The 13,355-nt window shown below is 30.5% G+C and overlaps 1 protein-coding gene across 1 annotated transcript in view; it reads right to left on the reverse strand.

Annotated features, from left to right (window-relative positions):
* The window catches only part of LOC145330462 (uncharacterized), a 70,679-nt gene that overhangs the window by 10,261 nt on the left and 47,063 nt on the right, over positions 1–13,355 (reverse strand). The window contains exons 24-35 of the mRNA XM_080175095.1: positions 12,980–13,057; positions 12,481–12,602; positions 11,999–12,087; positions 11,582–11,644; positions 11,127–11,214; positions 10,233–10,303; positions 9,727–9,811; positions 7,798–7,835; positions 7,171–7,219; positions 3,572–3,645; positions 1,769–1,883; positions 715–842 (exon numbers count right to left, since the gene is read on the reverse strand). Of these exons, the coding sequence (XP_080031221.1) occupies positions 715–842; positions 1,769–1,883; positions 3,572–3,645; positions 7,171–7,219; positions 7,798–7,835; positions 9,727–9,811; positions 10,233–10,303; positions 11,127–11,214; positions 11,582–11,644; positions 11,999–12,087; positions 12,481–12,602; positions 12,980–13,057 (1,000 nt within the window). The remainder of the gene's footprint in view (positions 1–714; positions 843–1,768; positions 1,884–3,571; positions 3,646–7,170; positions 7,220–7,797; positions 7,836–9,726; positions 9,812–10,232; positions 10,304–11,126; positions 11,215–11,581; positions 11,645–11,998; positions 12,088–12,480; positions 12,603–12,979; positions 13,058–13,355) is intronic.

Below are 13,355 nucleotides of genomic sequence, written 5' to 3' on the forward strand. Positions count from 1 at the left end.
TTATATCTTAGGGTTTTTGAATATTTTTTCATCAACATTATTTATTGATTTATTAGTATAAGTTATTACAGAGACAGCGTAAAGTGCCTCCAAAAATGACGATACGATAAAATTGACCAATGAGAGGCCAGTATACACAGTAATTGAACAATGGTAAAATTTATACTGGCCTCTCATTGGTCAATTTTATCGTATGACCTCATTTTTGGAGGCACTTTACGCTGTCTCGTTATTACAACCTCTTTTCTAACTTTCTTTATACATTAGTTTATATGTAACTTTTTTCTGCAACAAATCTTTATTGTCATCACAATAAAGTTTGTATTTTATTCGACAATGCATTCTGTTGAAAAAAAATAACCATAGAATTAACCCTAGGAAATGCACAGACTGAAATGTAGAAGAGGTTTTCCCTTAGAGGCCTCTTGGGGCACTGAAGTTTTTTTTGGGGGAGGGGGGGGTGTTGTTGAGGAGTTGCCTAACCCAATTTCAATTTTGATTTATAAGAAAAAATGATAATAAAATAGGGGGGTGGGGAGATATTTTTTTCTTGGACTGATTTCTCCTGGAAGGCGGGAGGTACTATCTCCAAAAATAGTTATAGACCTTCCCAGGACATATGAAAAGCTACATTGTTAAAGGAAACCATATAGGTTAAGCGGTTATAACTTCGGTATAAATAGAGAGACATCCTGTTACTCTTATAAAGATTACCTCAACAATTGAATTAGTTGTAGTTCCAATGTATAAATGGAGTGTTCTAACTCCCTGGGACTTCTTGAAGGATTTCTTTACAATTCTCCTTACCCCTCCAAAATTTTCTGGCAAAGTAGCTCCTGCCCCTGAAAAATTAATGATGTTAATGACAACCTAGATTATATTCTTAACAGTAAGACAGTAAGACATATGTCCCTAGATATATACATTATAATTTGTATAAAAAACAAGGATGACAACATCCATAAAAGCGAAGCTCTGAAACTGTACGACAGACGAATATTAATAGTAGAGTGTCAGAACTGAATATACAAAATATGAATATACTTAAAATTATACGTAAATTTCTGGCAAAACTTTTTAAATACAGAATTCTATGTAAGGACATACTGAAATTTTTAGGACTTGATTACAGAAATGCTTCGCTCAAAACATTGTACCTTATTGTAATAGGAATCAGTAATCCAAAAATCAGATCAATTGGATGATTTTATCACATCAAAAATTGTTGTTAAAAAAGTAAAAAAAAATCAACATGTTTAAAATGGACGTACGGACATTCTAGTAACGATTATAGAGTTGCTACGCTTTCTAATTGTACCTAACTACTACAGGGATCACCATACAAAGTTTGAAATCGAGAGGACAATTCTAATATGCCTAAATTACCGAAAAAAGCTATCCGTTACGGACTGACGGACGGACGGACTGACCGACCCTAAGAAGTACCATCTAAGTACGTCTGTTTGTAAGTTTAATATCTCGCTGAACCGATTATGATTTGCTTCTAAGGTAATATAACTACTTGTTCAGTAGCGGTTTTAGACTATTTTATGAAAGAGCTTTAGGGATGTGAGGGGAGTTGTACACCACCGCACAATTTTTTTTCTTCATATTTTTTATTATTTCTGAAAACAAAAAATATTTTAAAAATCTGAAAGCATTTACAAAATCTTTTAGTGTTCTAATAAACTTATATTTTAAGGAAAGTGAGTCCAATTATATACAAATGGACTGATACCCTTATAATTTTTACAAGAACAATGTTTACCTATGAGTGCGTAGCTCTGATCAAAAACACAAATAGCTCCATCAGAGAGTCCTCCAGATATAAAGGATCCATCCTCCAGGACACAAATATCAGACACAGGTCCTGTGTGGGCTCCCTAAATATACAAACAAGGATGAATACAAATATTAAAGCGAAGCGAGACAAACCAAAATTAACCACTGTAGAGTAATATTGAGTGTTAATGAATACACTTAGATTTTGATTGTTAATATTAAACCTTATGGTTCTAGGAATTGTTCTTCCAAAAATAAGATTGATTGGATTATAATATCATTTAAAAGTCAATAATTATGAAAACTTTAATTTAAAGTGAGTCATAGGGTAGTTTCTTCTTGGTCAGTGGAATTCTATAGTATAAACAGACGGACAAAACAGTATAATATCAGTTTAACTTCGCTACTGAGAATGTGAAAGAAATTGTTTATCTTAATAGAAAAATTTTCATTTAAATTTTGGAATTTAAAGTTTACTAAAAGTGTGTATATAATTGTAAAATGAGTTCAATGCTGTTTTATAACTTTTTTTTGTCTGCTAAGTTACAACATTAGAACTTTAAAACATGGATATCATCCACAATTATGTATAACTTGTATGTGTACTTGTCCAATAAGTTCTCGGAAGTAGACGGATGATAGGAGGAAAGCTTGTTATCAAAACTGATAATGTTTTAAACGACATTATATAATTGTCTGCAAATTTTTTTTATTATTCTCTTACCAATTTATTTGAAATTATTTGGGTTGTAAATAATTGGAAAACACCTGGTATGGTTACTAGCTAGTCCCATAGACGTCCAAGTTGGAAGGGGGGAGTTAAGTGGTGTTTACCCCCTTCAAACTTTAAAACCCCTCATAAAACCTCTCCCCCCCCCCCCCCGAAAAAAGTTAGTATATCTCTATTTAATGAAAAATCGTGAATAAATGATGAGCTATCGCTCCATCATTTATTCCCTCGGGCAAAAAATATTCATTTCTTAACAAAAAACTTAATAGGAATACCCCATTTTAAACAATTAGGATTCTGTTGTTTCTTTTTTGAAGAATTTTTTTTAGCAACTGCTTCTTAATTTTTATATCTGGTTCAGGCAACTAACAAATTTTACACAACTCATTCTGGGAAACATTTTCAACATTCCTTAAAATTATCAAAGACAACAAGGATGACTACAATTTTTGGGGGTACAAAATCTAATCTAATTAGGGGGAAGATAGACCTTCTATTTGAACCTAATTTCTACGGGGAGCACATTCATCCTACGTGGGGTTGGCCATGCCAACAGTTTTTCTCTAAAAAAAATACATTCAAAAATCTTTTTAAAATATCGATAAAAACTTTTTTTTTATTTTGTATTTGCATCTGAAGATGTACAATGGTTTTTTGTTTGTTTGTTAAAAGACGTGCAATGAAAAATAACATCTGTATTAAAAATAATAGAAGCAAAGGTTTAGATCCAAAAGTATAACATTGTTGACAACATTTAAATGCTGATTTTTTAAAGTATTAGACTTTGCTCTGGGAATAAGAGAAGTTTTATAAAAGTTGTATATACATTAATAATTCTTCATATCTTATAATGTTTTAACATATTAAAGTGCATAGTGACTAGTAAATGATAAAAAAATATCAAGACTTTTTTATTAAAATTGGCTTTTCCTAAAGACGAAACTAAACCATCTTAAGTAGCAAAGTCTTTAATGTTCAGTTCAGTTGGGCTGTCGAAAATAAGTCAGACATTTGAATAAACCCTAATTATTGAGTAACTGTGCTACTTATGAAAATTACCTTTAATACTCTTGCTACTTTAGTATTCCTCCATACCATTATATTTCCCTCAGTATCACCACTTAGTATTTCTCCTATAATAATAGTATTATTATTCCTCTATACTATTATATTTCCCTCAGTATCACCACTTAGTATTTCTCCTATAATAATAGTATTAGTATTCCTCTATACTATTATATTTCCCTCAGTATCACCACTTAGTATTTCTCCTATAATAATAGTATTATTATTCCTCCATACCATTATATTTCCCTCAGTATCACCACTTAGTATTTCTCCTATAATAATAGTATTATTATTCCTCCATACCATTATATTTTCCTCAGTATCACCACTTAGTATTTCTCCTATAATAATAGTATTATTATTCCTCTATACTATTATATTTCCCTCAGTATCACCACTTAGTATTTCTCCTATAATAATAGTATTATTATTCCTCCATACCATTATATTTCCCTCAGTATCACCACTTAGTATTTCTCCTATAATAATAGTATTATTATTCCTCTATACTATTATATTTCCCTCAGTATCACCACTTAGTATTTCTCCTATAATAATAGTATTATTATTCCTCTATACTATTATATTTCCCTCAGTATCACCACTTAGTATTTCTCCTATAATAATAGTATTAGTATTCCTCTATACTATTATATTTCCCTCAGTATCACCACTTAGTATTTCTCCTATAATAATAGTATTATTATTCCTCTATACTATTATATTTCCCTCAGTATCACCACTTAGTATTTCTCCTATAATAATAGTATTATTATTCCTCTATACTATTATATTTCCCTCAGTATCACCACTTAGTATTTCTCCTATAATAATAGTATTATTATTCCTCCATACCATTATATTTCCCTCAGTATCACCACTTAGTATTTCTCCCATAATAATAGTTTTATTATTCCTCTATACTATTATATTTCCCTCAGTATCACCACTTAGTATTTCTCCTATAATAATAGTATTATTATTCCTCTATACTATTATATTTCCCTCAGTATCACCACTTAGTATTTCTCCTATAATAATAGTATTAGTATTCCTCTATACTATTATATTTCCCTCAGTATCACCACTTAGTATTTCTCCTATAATAATAGTATTAGTATTCCTCCATTCCATTATATTTCTCCAATATTTACTGTTTAGGCACTAAAAAAATGAATTTGAAGGGTGAAATAAATATAATTCTAAAACATATTTTTACAAGTAAAAAATAAAGACAATTAAAAATAACAAGTATCATGTTGCAATAGTTTTTGTGAAAAAAACATTCTTTCTAAATATGATATATCATTACATAAACTAATATTTTCTATTTTCTCTCACTTTCTCTCTCTATTTCTAGGGGTAAAAGGATATTTAAGTAAATAATGCAAAAATAGGTCTATATTTGAAACCATATCCAATCATTAAACAAAAATCATTGAAGAAAATTATTAGCTGGTTAACAACACAATTATCAAAATAAACACAAAAGTTATTTGTAGTAAATGTGGCATAATGTAAGCGTAAATATCATGTAAATGGCTATTTTAAGAAAAGTAAAATAATTTCATACATGATTTCTTGCATTAAACTATATATTCTGTATACAAACCCTTATAACCCTTATTGGTCCCAAATGTTTATAAACGTGATCAATTCTTTGTTGGCTTAAAAACTTTTGGAACTTCTATTAAATCTTAATTGGGTGGTACATAATAGCAGTATCCTTGCCTCTAATAAATTTCATTAACAGAAGGGGTAATTAGGTAGCTTATCATAGTTAGGGGTGAACAAAACATTCGTCAGTTGTCTGATCCCATAAGATCCCTTTAATACAGAACAAGGCATTTATATCCAAGAGGGTAATACAGACAGACCGACCAACAAATTGAAATATAGAGTAGATTCCTTACTTTAAAAAACGTAATCTATATCTTTATTTGTGCAAACACACGCTCTATATACAATATATACATAGTAATAGTATAAAATATACATATTATATGGTGATAAAATAAGTTACTTTTACTTGATATGTTAATCATATTCAGTTGATCTATTCATATCATTGCTTTTATATAATTGAGCGAGTATAACTAATAGATGTTCAATCAGTGGTGTACACAGTGATTCATCAGGGGTTGAGAAACCATTTGGGATTGAAAAAATTATGATTTTAGGGGGGATGTTGATCTCCTCTCTACTTCAACCTTAATCGCGCCAATTATATATATTAATTTATGGTTTACTACCTATTTATCTTTTTCTTACCATGGCTGATATGGTTTGATTTTGAAGATACTAATGAACAAACATATAAACCCTCTTTTGTATTTGTAATGAAATAGATATTCTGTTAATTTTTGAAATGCTAAAACTGATATGTAGCCATTATTCTTATATTCTCAATAGCTTATTATCATGTGAATAAAAGTTTAATCAACCTAACTATTTTCTTAACTCTTATTGGTTTATTTGGCCAAAATATAATTATAAAATATTGACTATCTAATTAGCTATTTTCAAATGTTACAAGATAAAGTAAAACAGACAACTTAAACATATTTCTATTATTCTAATGTGGTTGTTGAGCATTTAAAATACCTTCTAGATATTGACTATGTAACTAACTATTTATTTAATCATTATGTCACAAAATAAAGTAAAACCAACAACTAAAACATACTTTCTACTTTAATGTTGTCATATGGCCACCAAACTACTATCTAATTATTGACTATCTAACTAACTATTTATTATGTTACAAGATAAAGCAAAACCAACAACTAAAACATAATTTCTACTTTAATTTTGTCATATGGCCACCAAACTACTATCTAAATATTGACTATGTAACTAACTATTTATTTAATTATTATGTCACAAGATAAAGCAAAACCAACAACTAAAACATACTTTCTACTTTAATGTTGTCATATGGCCACCAAACTACTATCTAAATATTGACTATGTAACTAACTATTTATTTAATTATTATGTCACAAGATAAAGCAAAACCAACAACTAAAACATAATTTCTACTTTAATTTTGTCATATGGCCACCAAACTACTATCTAAATATTGACTATGTAACTAACTATTTATTTAATTATTATGTCACAAGATAAAGCAAAACCAACAACTAAAACATAATTTCTACTTTAATTTTGTCATATGGCCACCAAACTACTATCTAAATATTGACTATCTAACTAACTATTTATTTAATTATTATGTCACAAGATAAAGCAAAACCAACAACTAAAACATAATTTCTACTTTAATGTTGTCATATGGCCACCAAACTACTATCTAATTATTGACTATCTAACTAACTATTTATTTAATTATTATGTTACAAGATAAAGCAAAGCCAACACCTAAAATATACTTTCTACTTTAATGTTGTCATATGGACACTAAAACACTTGAAAATAATGACTATCTAAGTATTGACTATCTAAGTATTGACTATCTAAGTATTGACTATCTAAGTATTGGCTATCTAAGTATTGACTATCTAAGTATTGACTTTTTAAGTATTGACTATCTTAGTATTAACTATCTAGGTAACTATTTATTCTATTACCTGATAAAGCAAAACCAACACATATCACATATTTTGGTCTCTCTATCTTCTGCACAAACCAAGAAATCATTTCTGTTTTATTTACTTCTACTTACTTCGCCCCCAGGGAAAAGGGAATGATATACTGACAAACAATTTTAAAGGAAAATTTCCTGACACCCCATTCCCCTTTTCCTCCCCTTCTTACCCACCCCTCTTAAGTTTTATAAAAAAACAAGATATACCCACAGCTAACTTCCAAAGGTTTCGTGATTTTTTGTAGAATTGATTGTCACAATAGCTAGGCTAGTCTAAATCACCCTAAGACATTTAAAAAGCTTCTCTGAAAAGTACAATCCATTCGGACCAGCAAGTTTTGATATCTTTAGCTTCAGACAAAAAACCATATAACTTTATTTTGTAGGATATAATTTTTTGATAAGGAATAATAATTACATACGGTAACAGAAGAAATATTTTAACATCTTTAGTTTTAACACGTCTTAGGACAAGAATAAAACCTGCTCTTTTTTTACTTTTAAAAGAATTTCGTTTAAAAGAAAAATAATTGAATTATAAATAAACATTTCCAAAAATGCTAGACATATTTAGAATAAACATCAAACAATTGTAAATATGATTCGTTTCCTTTGTAAATAGTCCTTGTCTTCGCATAAGTATGTCTCCTAAAATTTTAAATTATATGTTAATACAAACAAAACAAAATAAAACTTTTAAAAGAAAATTGGGCGATTTAAAAAAAAATGCCTAGTATAGCGCAAACTCTCTACCCCTATATTGAAAAAATAAAATAAAAAAAGGGTGTAGGGGAAGGGGGGGGGTCGTGATTTTTTTTAACTTTAGAAAAGGATAATAATCATATCAAAATAAAGAGGTGGGGGGGGGGGGAGTTCTGTGCATGTTAATCACTTAAGGGAAAGCCCCAAAATTGTGTTGTTTCCTATTAATTTTTAATTTTCTTAGGTAAGTTGTTAGCACAATCGTAGTGGAATATGGTTCTAGTCTATATAAACATTACAAAAGAATTATTAAAAGATATTAAATTGTGGATACTTTCCATATTCAAGCCAAAATTAGGTTATAATTGTTAATAAGTATCGTTATAATTGGGCAAATGTTTCTTGCTATATTGTAAAAACACACATACAATGGTCTATCTATAAATATGCAGAGAGGGAGTGGACATTAGGCTGTTTATTAAACTAGTCCCCAAAGTCTTATAATAAGGTTTTCTTATTCGCTGGCTTAACAAGCTTGGGAACTTTTATTGAATTTTGATTGGTTGGTTCATTTAGTTAAGTGATCAAACGTTTCAACCACTAATTGTACTCTACAGAATGTTATATTTTGTGTATCATCAATTGGATGACATAAATTTATCGGCCATTGTCTTATCCATTTAGATCCTTGATAAATATGTCTAACAGATCAGCTCCAAATGGATTTTCTATTCTAGCCCTAGTTTCCTAAAGTGTACAGCAGATAACCCAATTATTGCAGACCCTTTTTTTCAGCTACTCCGGAAATTTGTGAAAACAAAGCGATTTATACAATACTAGCGGCTACGCCCCTAGAGGCATCTAGGGGCACTTGAGGAGGAGAGAGTCGAATTTAATAACCCAATTTCTTATTTTAGATTTTAAAAGAAAAAGTAAAAAAAAATTTGGGGGGGGGGGCGAAATTTTTTTTTTGCGGGGGGTGCCTCCCCCCTCATTTTTAATTTTAGTTAAAAAAATAAAAAAAAAATTTCGGGGAGGATTTTTCATTTTTTGGGGGGGTTGGGGGTGTCCCACCCCCCAAGAAAATAGCTATAAACCTTCCCGGGACCTATGAGAAGCTACCCTGTTAAGGAGAACCCGATCGGTTCAGCGGTTAGCGAGATCCTTCGGTACAAACAAACACACATACAGACACACAAACATCCTGTTACTTTAGTATAAGGATACATTCAAAATTTTAATGTTTAGAATTTTAATTTTTTTTTGGAAGTTTGAAGCTTTTTTAGCTAATAGCAAATTTCGAGATAGGACGCGGACGCTAGGTACACTTTCGGAAACTAAATTGGAGTTCATCGTCTAACAAGAATTATTTAAGCATCAACATTCAATTGACTTTTATGTATACAGTAGCGTGCACAGGAATTTACTATAGGGAGGGGGGGGGGGTGGGCCTTGATGAGGCGTAAAAAGAGAATGTATGTATATTACCGTCCTTAATATCTTTAAAATTAGCAGCAAAGATATTGACTTTTGGGTCATATTGAAATACAATAGATAAAATAATCAGCTGGATGTTTAAACCTGTTTCTAATATACCAAGCTCACGGTTAATTCAAGCACCCAAAATTCCAATTGCCGAGCCCCGAATGATATTTTTATAAACTAAATTCATAAAGGGACAATGTGACTCAAATTCAGCTATGTGACGTCATAAAATTAAGTGATTATCCATATCTTTTTTAGGGGTTTTCTTTCCAACTTCTCCAACTCACTCAATTCTATGACGTCACATGGCTGATTTTCGAGTCACTTTGTCCCTCTACCTATTCATATTTACCTTCTATAGACCAAATATTCAAGTGAGATTTTCCAGAAGTGACCAAAATATTTAATCGTTTGTCGTAGAATTTTACACTTAAAACCTAAATAGTTTTATTAACAATAGATTTATTCTTTTTTTTTGATAAAATATTTGATTAACAAAGATTCTTTATTTTTTAAAAGAAGTTGAGAGTTAAGATTTGTTAATGATTTCTTTATCAATAAAATTACTGTATAATACTTATGTTGGATAAGTTGTCTAATCAGAAAATCATTTTCCACTGTAAAAACTTTGTTCTTATACAGTTTACTTTTTTTAAAGTAAATTTATGTATTTAAGTGTACTCTACTTTTAAAAAGTTTTCGAAATATTTGATTCATTTAATTTTTACGTATATAGTGCACATTTACTTGTTCATAGTCCCTTATTTATAAGAACTTTGTTTACATTCTTGGTTTTTTTTATGAAAACAAATGACAGTAAGATCATAATAAAAAACAAATATATTTAGTTGACTTTACCTTTTCAGAGGAAGCTGTGGAAGAAGTAATCTTTTTTGGAGTGTCATCAGTTGTCTCAAATCCAGACCAAACTAAAAGAAATACATTTATCAGTTTTATTGACCTTTTTTGGGGAAAAAAAAACATGAGAAACATTAGATTAATATCTCCAATAACGTGTAAAATCTAATGGAAATGCATCGTAGGGGCCTAACAAAACTGGTATTCATATGATGATTTTATCTTATTATTCGTAGAAAATTGTCTGTAATTTGTTACGATACATGATTTTTTAGTACTGATCAGAACCAGTCCTCAACCAGCAGATATGATTGATATTATCAAAATAAATTCCTTAAACATTAAGTCATTACTTCCCAAAATATATAGTTGTCAAGATACCCCCCCCCCCCTAAAACAAGATTCTAGGACTACCCTCCTATTTTTTCACCATCGTAAGGCTTAACATCCTCTGTGCACACCACTGGTTAGATCAGGTGTCTGGATTTACCCGTAATATCAGGTTGTTGTGCAGTATCTACAACAACCAGCTTGTATTTACCTGTATAGGTTGTTGAGCAGCATTTACAACAACCCGCTTGGATTTACCTGTAATATTAGGTTGTTGAGCAGCATCTGCAACAGCCAGCTTGGATTTACCTGTAATATTAGGTTGTTGTGCAGCATCTACAACAACCAACTTGAATTTACCTGTAATATTAGGTTGTTGTGTAGCATCTACAACAACCAGCTTGAATTTACCTGTAATATTAGGTTGTTGTGCAGCATCTACAACAACCAACTTGAATTTACCTGTAATATGAGGTTGTTGTGCAGCATCTACAACAACCAACTTGAATTTACCTGTAATATTAGGTTGTTGTGTAGCATCTACAACAACCAGCTTGAATTTACCTGTAATATTAGGTTGTTGTGCAGCATCTACAACAGCCAGCTTGGATTTACCATCTGAGTTCAACACAGAGAAGGACAAACATGCAACCTAAGTTTTGAGAATTTGTTATTATATATTTAACTAGCGTCTACGCCCCTAGAGGACTCAAGCTTAAACAGTTATATACTAGATCATACAGAAATATAAATTTCACGTAGCAGTAGCAGTGTTGTATTAGTTATTTGGAAGCTAGTAAAAGTGGCTGACTCAGATTATGATGTCAAAAAAATTAACCAATGATAGTCTGGTATACACTGTAATTAACCAATAGTAAAATTTATAGTGGCCTCTCATTGGTTAATTTTTTTTGACGTCATGATCTGAGTCAGCTTGTTTTACTAGCTTCGTTATTTGCATATATTCTCTGTTAACAGGGTATCTGTAATCAGGTAACAAGTGAAATATGATCATTTACCCTAGTATTGAACTCCCCAAGACCAAGGATGTGGATTAGGTCCAATGTCTCATAATCCCAGACCTGAAAAATAAAATTTTATCATTTATTTAAATTCTAATACGTCAGCATGTGATGGAAAGCTCTTGTCGTTAATTTAGGCATATTGTCCATTTTAAACATGCACATGCTGATTTTTAACTTAACAAAACATATTTTGGTATGATATAATTATCCTAATTTTTGGAACAATGATTTCTAGGACAATAAGGGCAATGCATTTCTATGATCAATTCCTAAAAAAAGTAAATATGTCCTTATATCATGCATTTACGCATTTTGCAACACATTTACATACAAAATTCAGTTTAGACTTGTCCTACCGTCTGATTTTCCAGAATGTTTTAATCCTTGTTTCATAAGGATTTGAGGTATCACCTGAACATGACTGTCATCGACCTCATCATCATTACCCTTAGCTTGTCCACTGGCCACCAGTGACAGCTGAGGATGTACAGCAATACACTCTGAAAATGTAGAATTTTAAATGTATTTCAATTTAGGTGGATAAAAATAAATTACTTTTGGTAAAATAAGTAGAATTCAATTGTTTTAAGGTAATCATTAATTATTCTCTGATCTTATTTTTTAACCGAATTAGACAAAAATCTCAAGAAATTATACAGATTATCAAAATTAAATGAACTGTTATTTTGCTGAATTAGATGTAAATATTATTTAAAACTGAATTTGGTTTACAATTTGTTTTTTTAAAAACATATTTTTGTTGCTTATATTAGGTCACATTAAGTTGGAGATAAGTGAGTCCCACAGGGCTAGTGTACAAAAACAAAAAGGAGGGTTGTAAGGTTCTCTGTGCTTTATTTAATTAACCAAGTCATATTACAATAAATATTTACCTATATCATCTGTATGCCCCCTGTAGTGCCTCTGTGCATGTGATTCTGGACCATACAGGACAACTACACTGGCTGTGTAGTACAGCAGCTCTCCGGTTCCAGGTAGTAGCCACAGGTTAGACCTACATTATAAGATTAGTTGTAAGTCGTTGCGTAAAAAGGAATTAAATAACTTGAATAATGACGAAAAACGGTAGATATTAAAAAAATTACTCTAGGGTGTCTCTAAACTTCTCCAAAAAAGCATAACATTCCCATTATGCATTCAAAATTAATGATGAAAATATGATATTCATCATATTGTAAAATATATTTATTATCAAAAATGTTAATATTCAAAATGTGATTAATTAATTTCTCTGTTGGTAATTTTCTATAAAAGAAAACGACACCAGGACGACATAACCTGAACAAATACAAATATTATTCACATAACATTTAGCTGTTCTTGTGCTTACAGACCGACAAACATTCATCCCAATACTTTATGATGTTTTACCTTGTATCTTTGCCCCTGTATCCATAAACCCAGTTGAGAGATGATTTAATAGCAGGTGCTTCCTGCTCATCTTCAATTCTAAAAACAATTCTCGTATTCATTCGAAACTGATTAATATCCGGTGGATTAGAACCTGTTATCATTTATTCGAAAAAATAAAATTGTATAATATCCAGTTTTCTACGAATATAATAATGTACAACAATAAATTAAAACCAGTTTTATTAGCCCGTGCCTTCGGGGACGAAAAACTTTTATATCCATAAAAAGCTGTTAATAATACGATGCGAGAAATAACTATTCTATAATTACTTTATAATGATTTTTGTTAGTTTTACCCATTAGAATTTCTGCAGATGACCCACCAAATTATTGC

The sequence above is a fragment of the Acartia tonsa genome, chromosome 10, assembly GCF_053477335.1.
Source record: "Acartia tonsa isolate MP-2025a chromosome 10, ASM5347733v1, whole genome shotgun sequence".
Lineage (NCBI taxonomy): Eukaryota > Metazoa > Arthropoda > Copepoda > Calanoida > Acartiidae > Acartia > Acartia tonsa.